General features: G+C 35.4%; 1 protein-coding gene across 1 annotated transcript in view; it reads right to left on the bottom strand.

Moving 5' to 3' along the window:
• LOC142336688 (uncharacterized) overlaps positions 1–22,497 on the bottom strand; it is a 97,119-nt gene extending 74,622 nt beyond the window's left edge. Inside the window, exons 1-2 of the mRNA XM_075385599.1 lie at positions 22,374–22,497; positions 20,986–21,273 (exon numbers count right to left, since the gene is read on the bottom strand). Of these exons, the coding sequence (XP_075241714.1) occupies positions 20,986–21,273; positions 22,374–22,392 (307 nt within the window). The 5' untranslated portion in view covers positions 22,393–22,497. The remainder of the gene's footprint in view (positions 1–20,985; positions 21,274–22,373) is intronic.
• Positions 22,498–22,751: the final 254 nt, after the last annotated feature.

Genomic DNA, 22,751 nt, shown 5'->3' with positions numbered 1-22,751 from the left:
GATTCTGAAACCTGAAACCGAAAAGAAATTTGTCAAAAAACACCCAAAACTTGAAAACAATACCCATTTTTGCCAAAAATACCCAGTTCTTGGAAAAAATACCCAATTGTTGCCAAAAATTACCCAATTATTATCAAAACAACCCAATTCATGGCAGCCCAATTCAAAAGCCCAAACTCTTGAAAAACAAATACTCCACTAATGTAAAAAATTCCCAACTATTGCCAACAGAGCCCAGGTCTTGGTAAAAAACACCCAATTCTTGACTCAAAATATCCAATTAATGTCAAAAAATAACAAATGTTTCCAAAAGTATCAAACTGTTGCCAACAAGAGGAAATTCTAGCCCAAAAATATCTGTTTCTAGTCCAGAATTACGCAATTCATAGCAAAATACCCAATTATTACCAAAATATACTACATTTTCGCCAAAAATACCTAATTCCTGCGGAAAGGAACCCAGTTCTAGCAAAAATATCCCAATACTTGCCACACAAAGAGACTTAAATCTAGCCAGAAATACCCATGTTTACCACAAAGTAGCGAAATCTTGTCAAAAAAACCGCAAATTGTAACCAAAATAACAAAATTTTATCAAATATTCATCTAAATTATATCAAAAACTAGACAACCTTGCATCATCTGTTTTTCTCTAAGTTCTTACTAACAATCCAATTATTTAGTGACCTTAAAAACATCAAATTTTGAGATCATCTTTTGTAAAGACGTATGTTCTCAGGTGATCGATATAGATTTAATGAGCACGAATTTGTCACGAATTTATTGCTATTGTACAGAATTGAACGTTAAATGTTTGAGTTCAATCATAGTATTTAACAATTACGTCCTATTATCTTCTCAATTACGAACAATTAGGTGGTCTCTAACAATTAGGTTTTTTAAGAGGGTCAGTGAACTCTTTGGAACAAAATTTATTCCAGCTACGTCATATGATGGCCACACTTAGGGACACCTAGTATTGTATGGGGTCACTGAACTCATGTGAACAAAAAATAATCCTTACTACTTACAATATTATTCTTACTTTATCGGAGCATATACAGCTCACGTGATCAAAATCGAGGTCTTCATCATAATATTGCAATAATTACGTCACTATTGCGTCAAAATGATGTCATTTTTATTGTAGTGTACAAACAAAAATTCAACTCATTGTGCTTATTTTCCTTCTCTTCAACAACACAGCTATAGGTAGCTTTTTCATTCTTTTTCGGAGACAATTTGAATCTCCTTTACCTACAAACCAAAATTGTCAGTTATAATTCTTTCAGTGGAGATTGTTCATCTCTATTACATCTTCCTATTTCCAATTCCAGGTAAGTCACCTCTGTTATAAAATATGAAAGCAGACCAGAAGAAACGAATAAAGGGCTATTATATTCATCGTATTCATTCGCAAATAGCATATTAATTGTTGGCGCCACTTCAAATGAGCTAAAAAAGCCATCAGATAGGAAGAAATAACTTTTGAAACTGAAATAACTTAGAATTTGTCAAAACTCAAAAATGGTCAAAACTGAAAAATTTTACAAGTTGGGACCGAAAATTTGTCCAACCCCTCCGATTTTGGGAAGGCAAAACCCGAGCAACCCGAGGTTATGGCAGACGGTTAGGGTTACCTCTAAGCTACTCATGGAACCAACAAACGTTATTGCATCAGACCCACAAGTGTGGCTATTAGCACTTATTTGGTGCAAAATTGGCAATTTTCGATATTTTGTTATTTATTGGTAAACTTCTTAATTTGTTTATTTTGTGACACTTTAGATGATCATTAAAGGTGAAATACCATACATTCGAGGCATTCACAGCCACGTCATAACCATCCGTGCTTATGTCAACAAAAGTAAATATTGCAGTAATTTGACATTTACTATGTAAACAAAGACCTAAATCATTTTCTTGATTAACCAATCAGAGACAAGTAGCGATGATGTTATAATTGATAAATATTTGATTATTTATTTTAATCCAATTGTCTGATTAGTGAAACCGTATTGTATTTAGAACCATTAGAAACTGTTACCAAGAGCAGTTGGCTCTCAGATATACTAAAATTTGATTCTTTAACAACTTTAGTCTTTTTTGCTAAGTTTTGCTAGATCGTAAAATCTTGCAAGTTCTAAGTTAGTTCAGCTTACTTAACGAGAATTTCGCAACATTACTAACACTGGTTGAAGCCTTACAAACTTCAGCACGAGATTGAACATAGATTATCACTAAGGATTTTCTTAACTTCAATCAACAAAATTAAAGTTACGGTCCTGTAAATACGTCCGAGCGACTAATTATTTCTGCGAGATTGTTAGTCAATCGAACCCAGTGAAGAACCAGGCCGGCGTAAAACTCGAGAACCAGGCTGTGATATATCGGTTCCGCTGAGATTCTTGAGCAGCCGCAACATTTGGTCCGCCGACCCGGACAACAACAGCAGTAGCACGAACAACAACGAATCTTCGATTCAACCTGGTGGACCAAAACACAACCAGCATCGATGGCCAGCAAAAGTCCCAACAGACACTGGAAGACAGCTGATTGGAAGGCGAGTGGTCAACTCAAGACGTTAGAGAAAGAGCAAGTTGATCTACTCAAGTCCTTCTCCAGATACCTCAACGAGCTAAAAGGCTTCCTGACACAAAACAAAACAATGACGGCCGAAGGTGCTTATTGACGTTTCTTCGAGACATACGACAACCTGGAAGACAACCGACAACAGCAGAGGTTACTACTAAAACCAAAGTATTTTGAAAGCTTTGACAATGACACCAAGCGTATGTTAGAAGAAAAGAGGAAGGTCTTGCGATGGGTAGTTGACAAAGCACCAGATCTCCGAGGCAATGAAGATTGTCGCGCAATAGTCGTCGACTACCAGAAAGATACACTGAGAGAGTACAAATTATTGGGAGATTGTATTCCAATCGCGAACGAATTGTTAGAACTCGAAGAGAAATTGAAAGCAGAAAATTTAAGCGAATCCGAAAAACAGATACTGTGTGATCAGGCGGAAAGGTTATAAGAAAAGCTAGATGAAATTTGTGCAGAAGCTTTTCAAATAGCGAAGACAGAAGCTTGTCACCATGGGTTTACGAATTTCAGTAATGCTAGGAGTTACTATCAAGACCTGATCAAACAGTACAGGCTCAGCAAGGATTGTGGAAACCAAACATCGTTAGTGTCAACTACATCGACTGGTGACAAAGATCCAAACGACGAAACTGTAATTGATACAGGTAATGGAGCAATAGAAAACGCCGAGGAGAACAACGAGGTCTCTTCCAAGCATTCTGCTACACATGGAAGCAGAAAACAACCCAGTATCGCCAACTCACGATCATCAAAAAGGCGACAGATCGAAGAAATGGAGCTCGAACACCTAAAAGCAAAGAAAGAAACAGAGCAACGACTGCGAGAGCGCCAGTTGGAGTTAGAGCAAGAGCGTGAAGAAATAGAACTTCGTCGCCAGCAAGAAGAGTTACGTTTGCAACAGCAACAACAACAGCAGCGGCGAGAACAAGAGTTACAACAACAGCAACAAGAGCAAGAGTTATACGTCTGAGGATGCAACACCAAGAAGACGAACTGCGTTTTCGACAGCATGAGCGAGCCCTCGAAAAAAAAAAGAAAGAAAGCAGAGGAAGAAGAAGAACAAAGACGTATGAAACTTGAGCTGACCAAAGGAAGCTCAAGAGCATTCCGATCAGTGGCAGATGAGATAGAAAGTGTTGGATCAAAACGAAATCAAGAAAGGACAGCAAGGTGGGCAGAAGCAGGGGCTGAACAGTCTGTCCCTCAACGGCCACTCTCTCCAAATGTTGTTATCGACCCTCCAACGAATGTCACCAAGGACAGAGCTGATAAACGTTTCAGCACCTACCCGAAAACTACCCCGCTGTTCCAACCAGGCAAAGGGCTTTTCTCAACGCAACTGGCTGAACCGACCTTTCTCAAGAAACCAGAAGTTCGTAAACCAATTAGAGTAACGGACCCGCCAGCACCACCGTTGACAAGGACGACGTTTCAGCAGCAGCGAACGTCAGCAGTTCGAGACAGAAACAGGAGTCAGAATCCCATTAACAACTTTCGGAACAGGTCTGCCGAGAGCAGAAACAGGAGCACAATGAATCACACCACTCCCCAAGTAATCTACCAACCAGTACCAAGCAGTGGTGCCAGTGGCTTGCCAAAACTAAAACTGACTGAGTTTTCAGGAGACCCACTGGAGTGGCCAAAGTGGTCAGGTCTTTTTGATGTTGTTGTTCATCAAAAGCCAATCAGCGATACAGAAAAGATGCAATACCTCAAGACCAGTCTCATGGGTCAAGCAAAGGCAGCAATATCGGGAATGGGATTCAGCTCGCAATCATACTATCACGCTTGGGATATACTCTGTGAGAAGTACGGCAGATCAGATTTCATAGTCAACGCGCAATTCAAGAAAATACATACTCATCCTCCAGTTCGGCATGACGATTCTACGAGCATTGTTAAATTCGCAAATGTGGTTACAAATGTGGTGAACACCTTGACTCAACTTGGATACACATCAGATCTAGAAGCAGAAGCAGGGCTAAGTTCAACAACGAGAAAACTTTCTCCGCAACTGAGAGAACAGTGGTTGCAGTATATGCAAGATCGTCGAATACTGAGAGGTAACTTGATTATTTTCAAGGAGTGGTTTGCCTCCAAAGCTGCAATTCATGAGAACTTGTTAGCACAGACAAACTCGTCGTTTGACAGAAACAAATTTCAAAGCCGTGATAAACCGAAGACGAGTACCTTTGCTTCAAACGCTGAAGAGTCAAGCAAACCCAAGAATTTCGAATACCCCTTCAAAGACAGACAACATCCGATTTGGACGTGTGAAAAGTTTAAATCACTGAAAGTAAATGAACGACGAGAGCATGTCCAGAAGTTCCGACTGTGTTTCAATTGTTTGAAACCAGGCCACATGTCGAAGGACTGCAAAAGCAGGACATGCAGTGTACCCAACTGTGGAAGACGGCACAACAGGCTTTTGCACAGTGAACTACCGAAGCAGGAAACTACAAAGAATGTCTCAGATGCTACAACGGCAGTAGCAACTAACATCACCCAAGGAGGATTTCCAGTGGTACGAATCAAGCTGACAAACAGAGACTTAAGCCTAAATGTACTAGCAATGTGTGATTCGGGATCCTCAATCTCATTTGTGGACAAATCAGTGGTGTCAAAACTCCAACTCCAAGGCCGAAAAGCATCTCTATCAGTAGCAGGGATCCATGGCTCACAAGATGTCAAGACTGAAATAGTGCCGATAGCTGTTTCACCGCATGAGAAGTCTCGACCACTGACAACAGTGCAATTCAATGTGCACGAGAAACTGAAATTGGGGGACCAGATTGTGGAACTGCAAGAGTTGAAAGACCGTTACCCACATTTGAGGAATTTGCCAGATCAGAGCTACAATCTAAACGATGTTCAAGTGATTCTTGGACAAGATTGCTACGACATTCATCACCCTTTTGAATTCAAGAAGTCAGAAGACAAAAATGCACCATGGGCAGTGAAATCAAAGATTGGTTGGGCTTTAAGAGGACCCCTACCAGCGAAGCAAGCAGCAACTCTTGCGACCACAGCAACATCAATTGCAGATGACAAATTAGCAAACCAGTTGAGTAAGTGGTGGGATATCGAGTCCTACGCTTCAAACTGCGATGTCACCGGTCATTCGAAAGAGGAACAAAAAGCAATCAAGACGTTGGAGCAAACAACGCGATTCAATGGTGAAAGATACGAAGTTGGACTTCTGTGGCGAGAGGACGAAGTGAAGTTACCAAACAACTTCTACTCTGCTATGGGGCAATTCAAGTCCTTAGAACGACGCCTACAGAAAGACGATGCGCTAAGGAAGCGCTACCAAGAAACCATCGACACAGATGTCAACGCTGGATACGTTCGGAAAGTAGATCAAGCTGAACTGAATGAAACCAAAGACAAACTGCAATGGTAATTACCACATCATCCCGTCATAAACCCGAACAAACCCGAAAAATTCAGAAGAGTGTGCAACGCAGCAGCAAAGTATCAAGGTGTAGCACTAAACGACAAACTTTTACCTGGGCCAGACCTGCTGCAGAGTTTGATCGGAATCATATTTCGCTTCCGAGAACACCAAATAGCCTTATCAGCCGATATAGAAGCAATGTTTCTTCAAGTAGCTGTCCCAAAGGATGACAGCCGATGTTTACGATTCCTCTGGAGTGAAGATCCAGAGCGGAGAATAGAAATCTACGAGTACACACGACACGTTTTTGGGCGAAAAGCTTGCCGACTTGTGAAATTACGCCTTGCACCAAGTGGCGAATGATAATGCAGTCAACGACGAAAATCTTGTCAAAGCTGTCCAGCGAATTTTCTACATGGACGACTTCCTCAAGTCAGTCAGAACACCTCATAAAGCGATTGAAATTTATCAGAAAGTCAGAGACATCCTCATCAAAGGTGGATTCAAGTTGACGAAATGGATAACAAGTGACGAAGAAGTCAAGTCACACATTCCAGAGACAGACAGATCAAAGAAAGTTGTGAAAACTTTCGAAGCAGAACCACAATCATCCTCAATCCTAGGACTCAACTGGAATGTGGACACAGACAGTCTCATAGTCTGTCGTGGAACTGAGCAAGAAGTTCCAGCAAAAATAACTCAGAGAATTGTCCTATTCTTTGTCTCAGCAGTGTTCGACACACTTGGGATATGTTCACCATTCACCATACGAATGCGGTTTCTACTCAAAAGCATCTGGGCAGCAATGGGACAAGCATGGGACAAAGAGTTGTCAGCATAATACTCAAAACTGTTCAGTGATTGGTGCTCTGAGTTGAGAGAAATAAGGACAATGTCAAAAAATCGACTTTATTTTGAAAACGGATGCACAAACTTGAGACTACACATCTTTACAGATGCATCAGAGGAAGCAATGTGCATTGTGGTATATCTGCAAGATGAAGCAACGCCAAAACTGACATATGTAATAGGGAAATGTTGTGTGGCACCCATCAGACATATGACGGTACCGAAATTAGAACTTCAAGCCGCAGTCTATGGAGTTCGTCTCAGAAAGCAGATACTCAATGAACATGATGTCAAAATTGACAAAATCTATCATTGGACCGACTCATCAACAGTGCTACAGTGGCTACAGGCAGCGCACAAGAAACAACAAGTATTCGTTGCGAACAGAGCAGCGGAAATATTGGAAAACTCATCGATGGATCAATGGAGACACGTCAAAGGTGTCGAAAACCCTGCCGATATCGGAACCAGAGGAATGTCCATCGAAGGCCTCAAGGAGTCCGTATGGCTAAACGGGCCGGCATGGCTCCAGGCAGATGAAGAAAAGTGGCCAAAGCTGTGGTGCCAAGTGAATGAACTCGAGCCTGAGCAGGTTATGAGTACTGTAGCAACAGAAACAAAACTAGACCAAATATTTGACTGGAGACGATACAGCTCCTTCAACCGAATTAGAAATTTCATTGCCTACTGCATGAGGTTCAAGACAAAGCAGAAGGGTCCCCTCAAAGCAGACGAAATTCATCAAGCAGAGCAAATACTGTTTCGATTTGTTCAAAACGAAAGCTTCCCGAATGTTTCGAAGTCTATAGCAAACAGCAAAGAAATCTCCAAAACTTTAAACATTGCCAAATTGTCACCCTTCATTGAGGAAGATGGAACAATTAGAGTAAAAGGCCGACTGAAGCACTCAAACCTTGACTACAATGCAAAACACCCAATATTGTTAACAGCAAAACATCCAGTTGTACAACTTCTGTTGGAGAAAGCATACTGGATCATCGGGCTGTACTGGATCAATACTGGATCATCGGGCTGAGAAATGCATTAAGGAAAATCAAGTCGAGATGCATCAGATGCAGACACAGGAACGCCAACCCAATTCACCAACTGATGGCAGATCTACCCCGAGAACGACTTGATGAACATGTGTTCCCATTCACTCATACCGGAGTCGACTGCTTCGGACCCCTCGAAGTCAAGTTCCTACGCCGTACCTTGAAGAGATGGTGCTGCCTCTTCACTTGCCTGACAACGAGAGCAGTACACATTGAAGTTGCTCAGTCATTGGACACCGAGTCATGTCTAGCTGCAGTGACAAGATTCATTGCAAGACGTGGCTGCCCAAATACCATCATTAGTGACAACGGAACAAACTTTGTTGGAGCAGCCAATGAGTTGAAAGCATTCATGAACGAGTGGGACAAAGCTAAGATTGAGAGTGACTTAGCACAGAAAAAGATTGTTTGGAAATTCAACCCTCCCGGAGCTCCTCACTTTGGTGGAATCTGGGAAAGACTGGTTCAAAGTTGCAAGAAGGTCATGATTGCAATCTTGGACAACAGAAGCCTCACCGACGAGGTACTCAGTACAACAATGTGTCTTGTAGAGCAGACTCTCAAAGCAAAACCCCTGACGGCAGTAAGTGACGACCCTGAAGATTTGACAGCACTCACACCTAATCATTTCTTGCTAGGACGAGAGAACGCGAGTGCGCCATTCATGCCATCCAGTGAGCGCTACCATGACCTGACAAAATCATTCAAAACGGCTCAAGCATATGCCGAGATGATCTGGAAAAGATGGACTCGCGAATATCTTCCACAATGGAACCAGAGATCGAAGTGGTCAAAAGAACATGTGCGAAACCTGAAAGAAGGCGAGTTAGTGTGGCTAGTAGATGACTCTGTGAAACGCTGTGAATACAAACTTGGACGAATCATTCAGATCTTCACTGGCAACAACGGAGTTGTGAGGTCAGCGAGAGTCAAAATGGCACATGGAGAGCTAAACCGGCCAGTAGTGAAGTTAGCGCCAGTATTCTACGATGGTGTTTCCGAGATCAAAAACAGGGCCGGCGATGTTGGCGTCACTTCAAATGAGCTAAAAAAGCCATCAGATAGGAAGAAACATCTTTTGAAACTGAAATAACTTAGAATTTGTCAAAACTCAAAAATGGTCAAAACTGAAAAATTTGGGACCGAAAATTTTCCACCCCCTCCGATTTTGGGAAGGCAAAACCCGAGCAACCCGAGGTTATGGCAGACGTTTAGAGTTGCCTCTATGCTACTCATGGAACCAACGAACGTTATTGCATCAGACCCACAAGTGTGGCTATTAGCACTTATTTGGTGCAAAATTGGCGATTTTCGATATTTTGTTATTTATTGGTAAAATTCTTAAATTGTTTATTTTGTGATACTTTAGATGATCATTAAAGGTGAAATACCATACATTCGAGGCATTCACAGCCACGTCATAACCATCCGTGCTTATGTCAACAAAAGTAAATATTGCAGTAATTTGACATTTACTATGTAAACAATGACCTAAATCATTTTCTTGATTAACCAATCAGAGACAAGTAGCGATGATGTTATAATTGATAAATATTTGATTATTTACTTTAATCCAATTGTCTGATTAGTGAAACCGTATTGTATTTAGAACCATTAGAAACTGTTACCAAGAGCAGTTGGCTCTCAGATAGACTAAAATTTGATTCTTTAACAACTTCAGTCTTTTTTGCTAAGTTTTGCTAGATCGTAAGATCTTGCGAGTTCTAAGTTAGTTGAGCTTACTTAACGAGAAGTTCGCAACATTACTAACACTGGTTGAAGCCTTACAAACTTCAGCACGAGATTGAACATAGATTATCACTAAGGATTTTCTTAACTTCAATCAACAAAATTGAAGTTACAGTCCTTTAAATACGTCCGAGCGACTAATTATTTCTGCGAGATCGTTGGTCAATCGAACCCAGTGAAGAACCAGGCCGGCGTAAAACTCGAGAAACAGGCTGTGATATTTCGGTTCCGCTGAGATTCTTGAGCAGCCGCAACATTAATTGTTCAGAGAGAAAGATTTTGGAATATCTGTAACTTCATTTCTTTTAGGAATTCAACCGTCTTCACCAAAAACGCCTGGTATAATGAATATCAAATCTGTGAAGTTGAACAAAAATCTTAAGGCCCACTTGTTCTTCACCGATTTCAATGACGATGTAGCAATTATAAAGGAGAGGAAGACGTGCTTCGGCTGGGTAGCTGATCCTCCATTCTCAATTCCGAGGCAGCATCTGGTCTTCATTATTGCAATCGAGAATTTGCCTGAAGTCTCTGTTCAATACAAATAGACAACTAAAGACTTCTACGAGAACCACATCGAAAACACAACTTTACCGGTCTCAGACAACATGGAATTGAGCAGATCAGTCCGTGCACAATTCTGTGATTATCAGTTGTCCTATAGACCGATGTATGAAAATCAAATGGGATTTTTTGAGGATGAGAGAGAACTTAAAATTCTCTGGTGTGTGTTTGACGAGTATGACAATTTGCAGGAGCAGAAACCTGATCGGGATTGTGACGAGTGGGGAAAATGGGTCATTGACAGAGAGTATTATCGCAGGTATAGAAGAAGAGAACGCACTTAACCCCAAGTTAGACAATAAAAAATCTGACAAGGCAGTCCACTTTTCGTGTTTTTCTACCGAAACTGGACAAGATACAATGAAAGAAGTACAAGGAGCATCGACTGTTGAAAATACTTCATTCAAGTCTACCAGAACCATCCTTAGTACTGTAGTCAATGATTACACAGATCACCAAGATCATATTTTATCTAATGAAGCAAGTGAAAAAATATCTGAGAAACTTCCATGAAATCTGAGCATCCAGCGTCTTGTACAGAAAAGACTGACAAGAGAAGGGCTCCTGCTGTCAATAACCCTGAGAGAGTGGGAAGTGAAAATGATCCAGATGGTGATGAAAACGAAGACAAAATGTGTCCTCCATCTCGCAAATTGAGACGAGCTGCTGAGTTGTATAGTAACTAAACTAGCAGGTTGGGAAGTTATTTCTTTGACTGATTATTTGTTTATATTTCCGGTATAATTTAGGTCTAAAACTGGTATTTCCTGAGGTAACTAATTGACTGGTTAATTTGTAATGTTCTGTTTTTACACTCAGAAAAAGCTGAATTTCATCTATGTTTTTGAATTGATACTTTGATATTATAATTTAATTGAGTTTTAAAAATTCATTTTTCGAAATCAACTTTTATTTAGAGTTCATTTTTGAATTAAAATGTATGTCAAAAAAGGATTGTTTTGGAATATCTGTTTTTTTTCAAAAGTGGCGGTTAACGACGAAAAAGACTTCTTTTTGTAATATCTGTTTTTTCAAAAACGCGGGTTTTTTTGGCTTCTGCAATACACTCCCGGCAGCTGATACTGGATGATGCAAAGCGATTGCAGTGATAATTTTGCAGCAAACTCCAGCAGCAATTTTTCCCACAAGAATGTTGCTATAAGCGTGCTGCCTTTGATAAGAGAATACCTGGTCTTTTTAATGAAATTTTGGCAAAGATTTTTAGATTTAGATACTCATACAGATCGTTAAGTATAGAATTTACAATTTTTCTAAAAAAAACTTGAAAACCTTGTGCATAATTTTTTACTGTTTTGAAAATCAAAATTCTTTTACTATACTATTTTTTTAAAGATGTCGTTTTATTGCAGAAACCCTTTTTTTTCATTTTTCCATTTGTCAGTTATTGAAGTTTTTTGATGTTAAGTTTTGAATTGAATTACTTTTTTTAAAATTAACATCTTTTTTACTATTTTTTTTTTGAAAATTGCCGTTTTTTACATAATGTTTTTAACAAAAAATGTAAATCTTGATGTTTTTTATTTTTCTGTTTAGCCATTTTTCAGGTTTTGAAGTTTTATTTCATGTAAAATTTTCAATTTAATTGTTTTTTTTAAACGAAAATTTTTTTCTAGAATAGTTTTTCTTCCAAAAATGTCGTTTTTTACATAAGGTTTTGCAGAAAATATGCAACTTGTGTTGTTTTTATCTTTTTCTATTTTTCCTTTTTCAGTTTTGAACATTTTTATGTAAATTTTTAAATGTAATTAATTTTTTTTTCGAAATAACAAGTTTTACTAGAATAATTTTTCTTTCAAAAATGCCGTTTTTTACATAAGGTTTTTAACAGAAAAATGCAACATGTGTTGTTTTTTATTTTTCTATTTTTCCTTTTTTCTGTTTTTGAAGTTTTTTTGTAAAGTTTTCAATTTAATTTTTTTTAAAATGTTTTACTAGATTAATTTTTCTTTCAAAAATGCCGATTTTTACATAAGGTTTTTAACCAAAAATGCAATTTTTGTTGTTTTTTTCTATTTTTCAGTTTTTGAATTTTTTTTTGTAAAATTTTTAATAGAATTATTATTTTCAAAAAAAATTGTTTTACTAAAACATTTTATTTTTTCAAAAATGCCGTTTTTTACATAACCTTTTATTACAAAAAATGTAAAATTTGATGTTTTTTTATATTTCTGTTATTCCAATTTTCAGTTTTTGAAGTTTTTTTCATGTAAAATTTTCAATTTAACTATTTTTTTTTAAAAGGGAATTTTTTTTCTAGAATAGTTTTTCTTTCAAAAATGTCGTTTTTACATAAGGTTTCAAACAAGAAATGCAATTTTTGTTGTTTTTTTCAATTTTTCCTTTTTAAGTTGTTGAAGTTTTTTTTGTAAAATGTTTAATTGAATTATTTTGTTTAAAAAAATATTGTTATACTATAACATTTTTTTTTTCAAATGTCGTTTTTTACATAGAGTTTTCAACAAAAAATGTAAATTTTGATGTTTTTTCTTATTCTATATTTCTATTTTTCAGCTCTTGAAGTTTTTTTGCAATTTTTTTAGCGAAGTCGAAAATTGTAAAAATCAATTTTTTTCAAAAAAAAATTAATACAAAAATCAATTATCTGGAACAATTATGTATTACAAATTATTACACTTATTGATAAAATCCGCGGAAATCTATAACAAATCAAGCTTTTGATGACAAACCTATTTTTTTTTATTTTTCATTTTAAACAATTACATTTTTATTAACATCATATTTTTCTTAAGAAATTCCGATTTACTCATCGTCTCATGACAAACATACTTCAGAGTAAACCCGGGGTACCGTTGTCGCCTGGGGACAATTACTGACTTCAAGCATCCCTAGCGTTCATCTCTGGATGTTGTTCGAAAATAAAAGATCATTGATCGCGGCTCTGCGATCATGAGACGATGAGTAAATCGGAATTTCTTAAGAAAAATATGATGTTAATAAAAATGTAATTGTTTAAAATGAAAAAATAAAAAAATAGGTTTGTCATCAAAAGCTTGATTTGTTATAGATTTCCGCAGATTTTATCAATAAGTGTAATAATTTGTAATAAATAATTGTTCTAGATAATTGATTTTTCTATTAATTTTTTTTTGAAATAAGTTGATTTTTACAATTTTCGACTTCGAAAAAAAAATTGCAAAAAACTTCTAGAGCTGAAAAATAGCAATATAGAATAAGAAAAAACATCAAAATTTACATTTTTTGTTGAAAACTTTATGTAAAAAACGACATTTGAAAAAAAAATTTGTGTTAGTATAACAATATTTTTTGAAACAAAATAATTCAATTAAACAATTTACAAAAAAAAACTTCAAAAACTTAAAAAGGAAAAATTGAAAAAAACAACAAAAATTGCATTTCTTGTTTAAAACCTTATGTAAAAAACGACATTTTTGAAAGAAAAACTATTCTAGAAAAAAATTTTCTTTTAAAAAAAATAATTAAATTGAAAGTTTTACATGAAAAAAACTTCAAAAACTGAAAAATGGAATAACAGAAATATAAAAAAATCAAATTTTACATTTTTTGTTAAAAACCTTATGTAAAAAAGGCATTTTTGAAAGAAAAAATATTCTAGTAAAACATTTATTTAAAAAAAATAATTAAATTGAAAGTTTTACAAAAGAACTTCAAAAACAGAAAAAAAGGAAAATAGAAAAAGAAAAAGAACACATGTTGCATTTTTTGTTAAAAACCTTATGCAAAAAACGGCATTTTTGAAAGAAAAATTATTCTAGTAAAATTTGTTTTTTCGAAAAAAAAAATTAATTAAATTTAAAAATTTACAAAAAAGCCCAAAAAACTGAAAAAAGAGGAAAAATAGAAAAAGAAAAAAAAACAACACAAGTTGGATTTTTTGTTGAAAACCTTATGTAAAAAACGACATTTTTGAAAGAAAAACTATTCTCTTTTAGACAAAAAATTCTCTTTTAATAAAAATTAAATTTTACATGAAAAAAACTGAAAATTAAAAAAAAAATAAAAAAATTGCATTTTTTGTTAAAGACCTTATGTAATAAACGGCACTTTTAAAGAAAAATTCAAGAAAAAAACATTTATCAAAAAAAAATTAATTAAATTAAAAATTTTACACAAAAAACTTTAAAAACAGAAAAATAGAAAAAAGAAAAACAACACAAGTTGCATCTTTTGCTAAAAACCTTATGTGAAAAACGGTATTTTTGAAAGAAAAAATATTCTAGTAAAACTTAAGTATACTCTAGTAAAAAAAAATTAATTAAATTTAATAATTTACATAAAAAAGTTCAAAACTGAAAAAGGAAAAATAGAAAAAGAAAAAACAACACAAGTTGCATTTTTTCTTCAAAACCTTATGTAAAAAACGAAATTTTTGAAAGAAAAACTATTCTAGAAAAATATTCTTTTAGAAAAAACAATTAAATTGAAAATTTTACACGAAAAAGACTTCAAAACTGAAAAATGGCCAGACAGAAAAATAAAAAAAAAACATCAAGATTTACTTTTTTGTTAAACATATTATGTAAACAACGGCAATTTTCAAAAAAAATAGTAAAAAAGATGTTCATTTTAAAAAAGTAATTCAATTCAAAACTTAACATCAAAAAACTTCAATAACTGACAAATGGAAAAATGAAAAAAAGAGTTTCTGCAAAAAACGACATCTTTAAAAAAATAGGATAGTAAAAGAATTTTGATTTTCAAAACAGTAAAAATTTATGCAAAAGGTTTTCAAGTTTTTTTTAGAAAATTTGTAAATTCTATACTTAACGATTTGTATGAGTATCTAAATCTAAAAATTCTTTGCCAAAAATTCATAAAAAGACTTGCATCATCCAGTATCAGCTGCTGGGAGTGTATTGCCAAACAAACCCGCGTTTTTGAAAAAACAGATATTACAAAGAGAAGTCTTTTTCGTCGTTAACCGCCACTTTTGAAAAAAAACAGATATTCCAAAACAAGCCGTTTTTGACATACATTTTAATTCAAAATCGAACTCTAAATAAAAGTTGATTTCGAAAAATGAATTTTTAAAACTCAATTAAATTATAATATCAAAGTATCAATTCAAAAACATCGATGAAATTCAGCTTTTTCTGAGTGTAAAAACAGAACATTACAAATTAACCAGTCAATTAATCACCTCAGGAAATACCAGTTTTAGATCTAAAATTATACCGGAAATATAAACAAATAATCAGTCAAAGAAATAACTTCCCAACCTGCTAGTTTAGTTACTACACAACTCAGCAGCTCGTCTCAATTTGCGAGATGGAGGACACATTTTGTCTTCGTTTTCATCACCATCTGGATTTTCACTTCTCACTCTCTCAGGGTTATTGACAGCAGGAGCCCTTCTCTTGACAGTCTTTTTTGTACAAGACGCTGGTTGCTCCTACTTGATGGAAGTTTTTTCAGATATTTTTTCACTTGCTTCATTAGTTAAAATATGATCTTGGGAATCTGTGTAATCATTGACTACAGTACTAAGGATGGTTCTGGTAGACTTGAATGAAGTATTTTCAACAGTCGATGCTCCTTGTACTTCTTTCACTGTATCTTGTCCAGTTTCGGTAGAAAAACACGAAAAGGGGACTGCCTTGTCAGATTTTTTATTGTCTAACTTGGGGTTAAGTGCGTTCTCTTCTTCTATACCTGCGATGTAATAAAGATGAACAATCTCCACTGAAAGAATTATAACTGACAATTTTGGTTTGTAGGAAAAGAAGATTCAAATTGTCTCCGAAAAAGAATGAAAAAGCTAACTCTAGCTGTTTTGTTGAAGAGAAGGAAAATAAGCACAATGAGTTGAATTTTTGTTTGTACACTACAATAAAAATGACATCATTATGACGCAATAGTGACGTAATTATTGCAATATTATGATTAAGACCTCGATTTCAATCACGTGAGCTGCATATGCTACGATAAATTAAGAAAAATATTATAAGTAGTAAGGATTATTTTTTGTTCACATGAGTTCAGTGACCCCATACAATACCTAGGTGTCCCTAATTGTAGCAATCATATGACGTAGCTGGAATAAGTTTTGTTCCAAAGAGTTCATTGACCCTCTTAAAAAACTGAGATCACCTAATTGTTTGTAATTGAGAAGATAATAGGACGTAATTGTTAAATTAGTATGATTGAACTCAAACAGTTAACGTTTAATTCTGTACAATAGCAATAAATTCGTGACAAATTTGTGCTCATTAAACCTATATCGATCACCTGAGAAGATACGTCTTTACAAAAGATGATATCAAAAGTTGATGTTTTTAAGGTCACTAAATAATTGGATTGTTAGTAAGAACTTAGAGAAAAACAGATGATGCAAGGTTGTCTAATTTTTGATATATTTTAGATAAATATTTGATAAAGTTTTGTTATTTTGGTTTCAATTTGCGTTTTTTTTGACAAGATTTCGCTACTTTCTGGTAAAAATGGGTATTTCTGTTTAGATTTGTGTCTCTTTGTGTGGCAAGTATTGGAATATTTTAGCTAGAACTGGGTTCCTTTCCGCAGGATTTAGGTATTTTTTGGCGAAAATGTAGTATATTTTGGTAATAATTGGGTATTTTTGCTACGAATTGCGTAATTCTGGACTAGAAACAGATATTTTTGGGCTAGAATTGTCTTTTTGTTGGCAACAGTTTGATATTTTTGGGAACATTTGGTATTTTTTGACAATAATTGGATATTTTGAGTCAAGAACTGGGTGTTTTTCACCAAGACCTGGGCTCTGTTGGCAATAGTTGGTAATTTTTCACATTAGTGGAGTGTTTGTTTTTCAAGAATTTGGGCTTTTTTTGCCATGAATTGGGTTTTTTTGATAATAATTGGGTAATTTATGGCAATAATTGGGTATTTTTTCCAACAACTGGGTATTTTTTGGCAAAAATGGTATTGTTTTCAAGACTTGGGTGTTTTTTGACAATTTTTTTTTTCGGTTTCAGGTTTCAGAATCTAACACTTCGAAAAAAAAATTTAAACTTGTCTTCTCTCCATGACTTATTTGTCAACTCTTCATTATGCTCACTGCATTCTGAGTTGAAAATTACAATATAAAGATGTACTGTAACACACAATTGTAAAAAAAATAGTTTGAGGTTTCAGGTTTCAGGAGCTGAAACTTCGCAAAAACCAAAAAATTGTAACTTCTTAGGGTCAAAGAAATCACCATCAAATGCTTTGTTTAAAGACAAAATATAGAGAGTTGATATAGCATACCATTCTTGCAGAAATTTTTTTGTAGTTTGAGGTTTGAGAAACTAAAACTACAAAAAACCCAAACCCATAATCTACAATTGACCCTGAAATTACCACCATTGAATTCCACTTCGAAAAATACCCTCTAAAGTTGTACTGTAAAATTCATTTTCGACCAAAAAAATTTTTTAGTTTGAGGTTTAAGAATCTGAAAGTGTGAAAAAACAAAAAAAAATTGAGTGATGGTTTTCTGTGCTTTAGTCTTTTTCATTGAAATCTTAGTTAAAAAATTTTAATCGATTATTTGAACAGCATTATCTGAAAAAATTGGTTCATGGTTTCGGGTTTTTGAAACTGAAACTACTGAGAAACAAACCAGAAACTACGAAAAGAAACTGCCAAAAGGTCTTGCATACTTTCACATCATCAGGAGCAAAAAAAACTTTAAAAAAGTGAAGTTTTCAAAAAATTGTTTTTAAAGAAATTTTGTGAAAAATTTTCGATAATTTGAAATTATTCGAAACAAAACTTCACTAATAATCAAAAAAATAAAAAAATTTTGATAATTGAAAAGTTATGCGTAAATGAAGTGTATGAAAGTAAAAGTTCTGCAGATATATTTATTAAGTAGATAAAGTTAGATGAGATGCATTAGAGCGGAAAACAGGATGCATTTCACTGGGGGCAATTAAGATAATTACCCCTGGTTATTTATGACAAGATGACAGGTCTATTGTTCTCACTCTCTTTTTTAGGTACGTTTTTGGAAAATTGATGAAAATAGGCTATAGGTAATCTTTATACATAGGTACGTCTTTTTACCCCCCCCCCTGATCTGCTCACCTACTACTACTGAGGGAGGTTGCCTCACATTCTATCACCAAAGTATTTTCCATGAAGCGCATACATAGAGAACCTGTCTATCTTGTTTTTGAGGACCAAACGTCAAAACGATAAGAAAGAAAACTGGCCAAACAAAAATTTTGCATAAAATAAATGTGGCAAAATTATTAACATTACTAAAAGCTTCGATTGAACGCTATTAAAAACAGACCAAAACCAAAAAATCGCTTTTATCCCAATGAAACAAATAACGCCAGTTTTGACAAAACTTAGTTTCCCTTCGAGGGATTTGAGCAACTGCAACTATCTATTATTAAACCTCCCATTTTTTTCGGAAAATTGTTTGTGCATAATAAGAGAAAAGAGAAAAGAACATAGTCAAAGCGACACACGTGAGAAAAAAAACGAAAAAATTCGAAACTCTGTCCAAATAGTTTACTGGCATCACGTTAAAAGCAGATTTTAAAATATTTCTTCCCTGAAACTGCTCAGTTTCTGCTTCTCTTCTACTCACTGTTTTAATTGAATCACTGCTCTAATTTGATATCCAATTGACCAGAAAGATTCACAAAAATATGAACAGTCCTTAAAAAAACAATACGAAGGAATTCCACAAGTGTCTGGAAGTATCAAAACCTCACAAAAGAAACAATAAGTTTATCCAGAACCGCTAATCTTATCCCCAAAACATTGACATTTAGCGTCACCCCATTTGAATAAGTTAATCGCTTAAATTATACACCAGCCACCGTATGGAGTAAAGTCTAAGAAAATCTGACAGCGTTGAAACAAGCTAAAATAAAACAAGCTAAACCTCATCAAAAGAACTCTAAAAAATTGCTTATACTTAAGTCTTAAGACGTAAACTTTAACAATTTTTTTTTGTGAAATTTTGACCATGCGACAATTTATATATTTAGACATGCCTCGTAATGTTGAAAAAGGTGCAAAATTTTTATGAAGAACAAATGCTGACAGACTCAGAAACTGACCTTGCCTTGGAATAATTGATGACAAGGATTTCTTAAATCCGGAAGTAACACTGAGACGCAAAACTCACTATGTAAAGGCATAAGGCAGATAATAATCATAAAAACTAAAGTAATTTTTCAAATCATAACCGACGAACGGCGGCGAACCGTTCTAGAACGACCAGCGAATTGTTGGCTTCTGTAGTACCAAGCTTGCTAGCAGATGCTGGAATTGGGTTGGGTGGGGTGTGAGTGGAGTGGGGGGAGCGGAGTGGTGGGGTGGAGCGGCGTGGAGAGGGTCAAGCAATGGGGGTAGGGTTGGGAAGGCTGGATGGGAAGGTCCAAGAGACCAGATGGAGGAAGATGGACTGGGGGCGTGTTGGGGGCCTTGAGTGTGGTTGAGATGACTGTGGAGGGTATATATTTTCAGGATAAAGAACCAAAAAATTATCACTTCAAAACAGTTTTGGTGAATTGTATTCTTAGTGACTGGCAAGGCCTAAGGCTCCAGAAGTCCATAATTCCCTTGGGCCTTGCCTTTTATCCCGTTGTTGAGTACGGAAAGTCAAATGGGTCAGACGAAAAATTGGTAAAGCGAAAAGTTGAAAAAAAAGACCACAGTATTGATAAAAACGTCCGGATCTATTCTCCCCCCCAGCTTAGTGAGCACAACTTTTGGGTTTGGGTCTTTCCCATGTTAGCCCCCCCCATTAAATTATAGCCCCCCATTATGGTATAATTACCATGATTGGGGGGCTATAGGTTATCTGACCACTAAGCGGGGGGGCTATAATGGGAAAGACCCCAACTTTTAATGACCCCCAGGCGCACGTGCTCTTTTCTTAAATAGTAACGTGCTATATAACAACATATAATTTGTAAATGGGGGTCATAAAAAACACTGGGGGAACAGAATAGATCCAAACGTCCTTTGAGAGCAATTAAATTTAAATTTTAAAAAACAAATTGTTTGAGAGCAATTAAAATTCAGATTTAGGACTCAAGATTGTACGAATCTTTTTGTTTTGGAGTCACAGTAATTGAATGAGACAAAATCTATATATACATTTTGTGTTGGAAGCTTACTAGACACATTGATTATAAATTAATGAAAAATGTAAGCTTTGAAAAGACAAAGGAAACAGATTAAAATTCGAAAGCAAAAAATTGTTTTTCTTTTTAAATTGAAAACCAAAGACCTTCGCAAACCCGAGAACTTTCGTAAAATTAAATAAGAACCAAATTTTCGAAAGTGGTACTATCAAATCCTAAATGTTGCATTATATTTATCGATATCATTTGAATACCAAAAAACAAAATTGAAAACAAAAATTAGAAAAAAAGGCTAAAATCACAACTAAAAAAACTAAAAAACAGCATAAACTTCAGGTCTAAGAAGAATGAGAGAATGATTCAAGCTAGGATGTGGTGAATAGGGTCACATTGTGAAAAATGAAATAAGTCGAGACTACTTCTCAATATGTGGAAGTTAAAAATCAAAATTAAAAAAATGAAGTAGAGTAACCAAGACCTTTTTTTAGCATTTATGTTTTAAAAAATATATCTATCATCTTTTCTAATTAAATAATTAAAAAAGATTTCAAAGCATCAAAAAATTGAAATAATTTGCAAAAAAGTTGCCATAGTATTGTTAAAATTGCGTGTGCGCCTTTGTGTTCAAGCATCTGTCCGTGAATAGATGTGTGTATTTGAAGGGATTTGCCTGTGTCAACTCCTGGGTGATAATAGAGTTGTGAAGTGGTGATATCATCAAAAAATTTGTGAGGCCCCACCAAGACGTTCTCAATCATATATGGTATCAAATATTGGGGAATTCTTCTCTCTCCATAGAAGTCAGAGTCAATCCATTCATTCTCTAGAGCGAACAATCTCTGATACTCTGCCTCCAAGTAGCAATACTGAAACATGCGGTTCTGCCTCTCGCGTGACCAGGCAATCTCTCGGTCTGCTTCATGACGTCGGAACACATCGCAAATTCCGGACGTGGAGCCTGTAAATATACAAAAAAAAATAAAACCCCAGTAGATAACTCTGATCATTACGGTCAATACGATCAGAGAGAGTAGGTGTTTTTCTGATCAATAGATCAAACTTTCGGTCAGTTAGATAAAACAAGGTGCGATTTACTGACCCATTCGGTTAAATGCCTTTCATTCTATCTTTCTTGATATGTTTAGAGTTAAAAAAAATTTGGGGTCTTTCCCATTGTAGCCGCCCCCCCCCCCATAAAATCATATCCCCTATTATGGTAAAAAAAACCATGCTTGGGGGGGGGCTATATTTTTTTCTATGTAATCATGGTACAATTTAATATACTGAGTACATTTAATGTGAAACAACAGCCAGACTTAACGGCAAGTCAAAATCAGTACCGGCCACGTCTAATTGCAAGTCTATTCTGGTTTTTCAGTAAAGGGCCGGACCAAATGCAAGTCTTGCGAGTCCTACAAATCTTAACCATAACTTGGATAACTATTGCCATTTGATTCCCACGTCAAAGCCATTTTTCCAAAAATTTTCCATTGAAAATTTGGAATTTCGAAAACTTTTGTAACAAACCACGATTTCGAGGTTATTTCTGACCCACATTCCCGGGTTCTTAAAAATGGCAACAATCTGGCAACAATGGCCATTTTCAGCCGTTTTTCTTCCATTTCAGCCCGTTTTTTTAGCCCAAATTTCACAAAGCTTTGAAAAGGTACATTTTCAGATAGTTGAAATGTCAGTTTTGAAACAAGCAAAAACTGTGTAACGTGCTGTTACAGTCCTTGTTCTCACCCAGCGACAAATTTTTTTGCAGCACAATGGCGGACCCCATCAGAAATGTGATTCAACCCAATATCAATCCCAAATTCATTCCCCAAAACAACCCCAACCCCAGAAGGGAATCAAGCGGAAGTTTATCGTAAAAAGGCGTCAGTACTGGAACATTTGGCTATGTCCGGACCTATTTTCCGCAATTTTTTAACTAATTTTCAACAATCTTTTTGGCTAGTTTTGGTGTTTTACGCACTCACTTTCGACTTTTTTCGGCTAATTTTGCAGAATTTGAAAAGAAAAAAAAATTAATTTTTTGAGTGGAAAAATTACCTGCATTAGAGGGATCCATAGGATTTCAGCTTGGGTGCCTTGTTTAACTTGAATTTCTGTCATTGTCTTCCCTCTTCTCGGTAGTTAATTGAAATTTTAATATAACAGTTATAACTATGAAATATACTTCTTTAAAAATGAAAATGAAGTGCCTCGTAGCAGACACGTTCAATTATTGCAGAGTAAAAGATATATACTTCATACAACTCAAACCCTATGCATTCGAAAATCATTCAATTACTCGGGCCGAGACCGATGACTATCTTGCGAGAGCTTGCAAAATTCTTGCGAAAATCCAAAGATTTTGCCAGATGAAAGCTTATCTTGCAAAATTTTGCAACTTTAATCCCTATCATGCCAAATATTGTAAGACGATGG

This window comes from Convolutriloba macropyga, chromosome 3 (assembly GCF_964194025.1).
Source record: "Convolutriloba macropyga chromosome 3, txConMacr16.3, whole genome shotgun sequence".
Lineage (NCBI taxonomy): Eukaryota > Metazoa > Xenacoelomorpha > Acoela > Convolutidae > Convolutriloba > Convolutriloba macropyga.
This window is presented reverse-complemented; position numbering and strand designations above follow the sequence as displayed.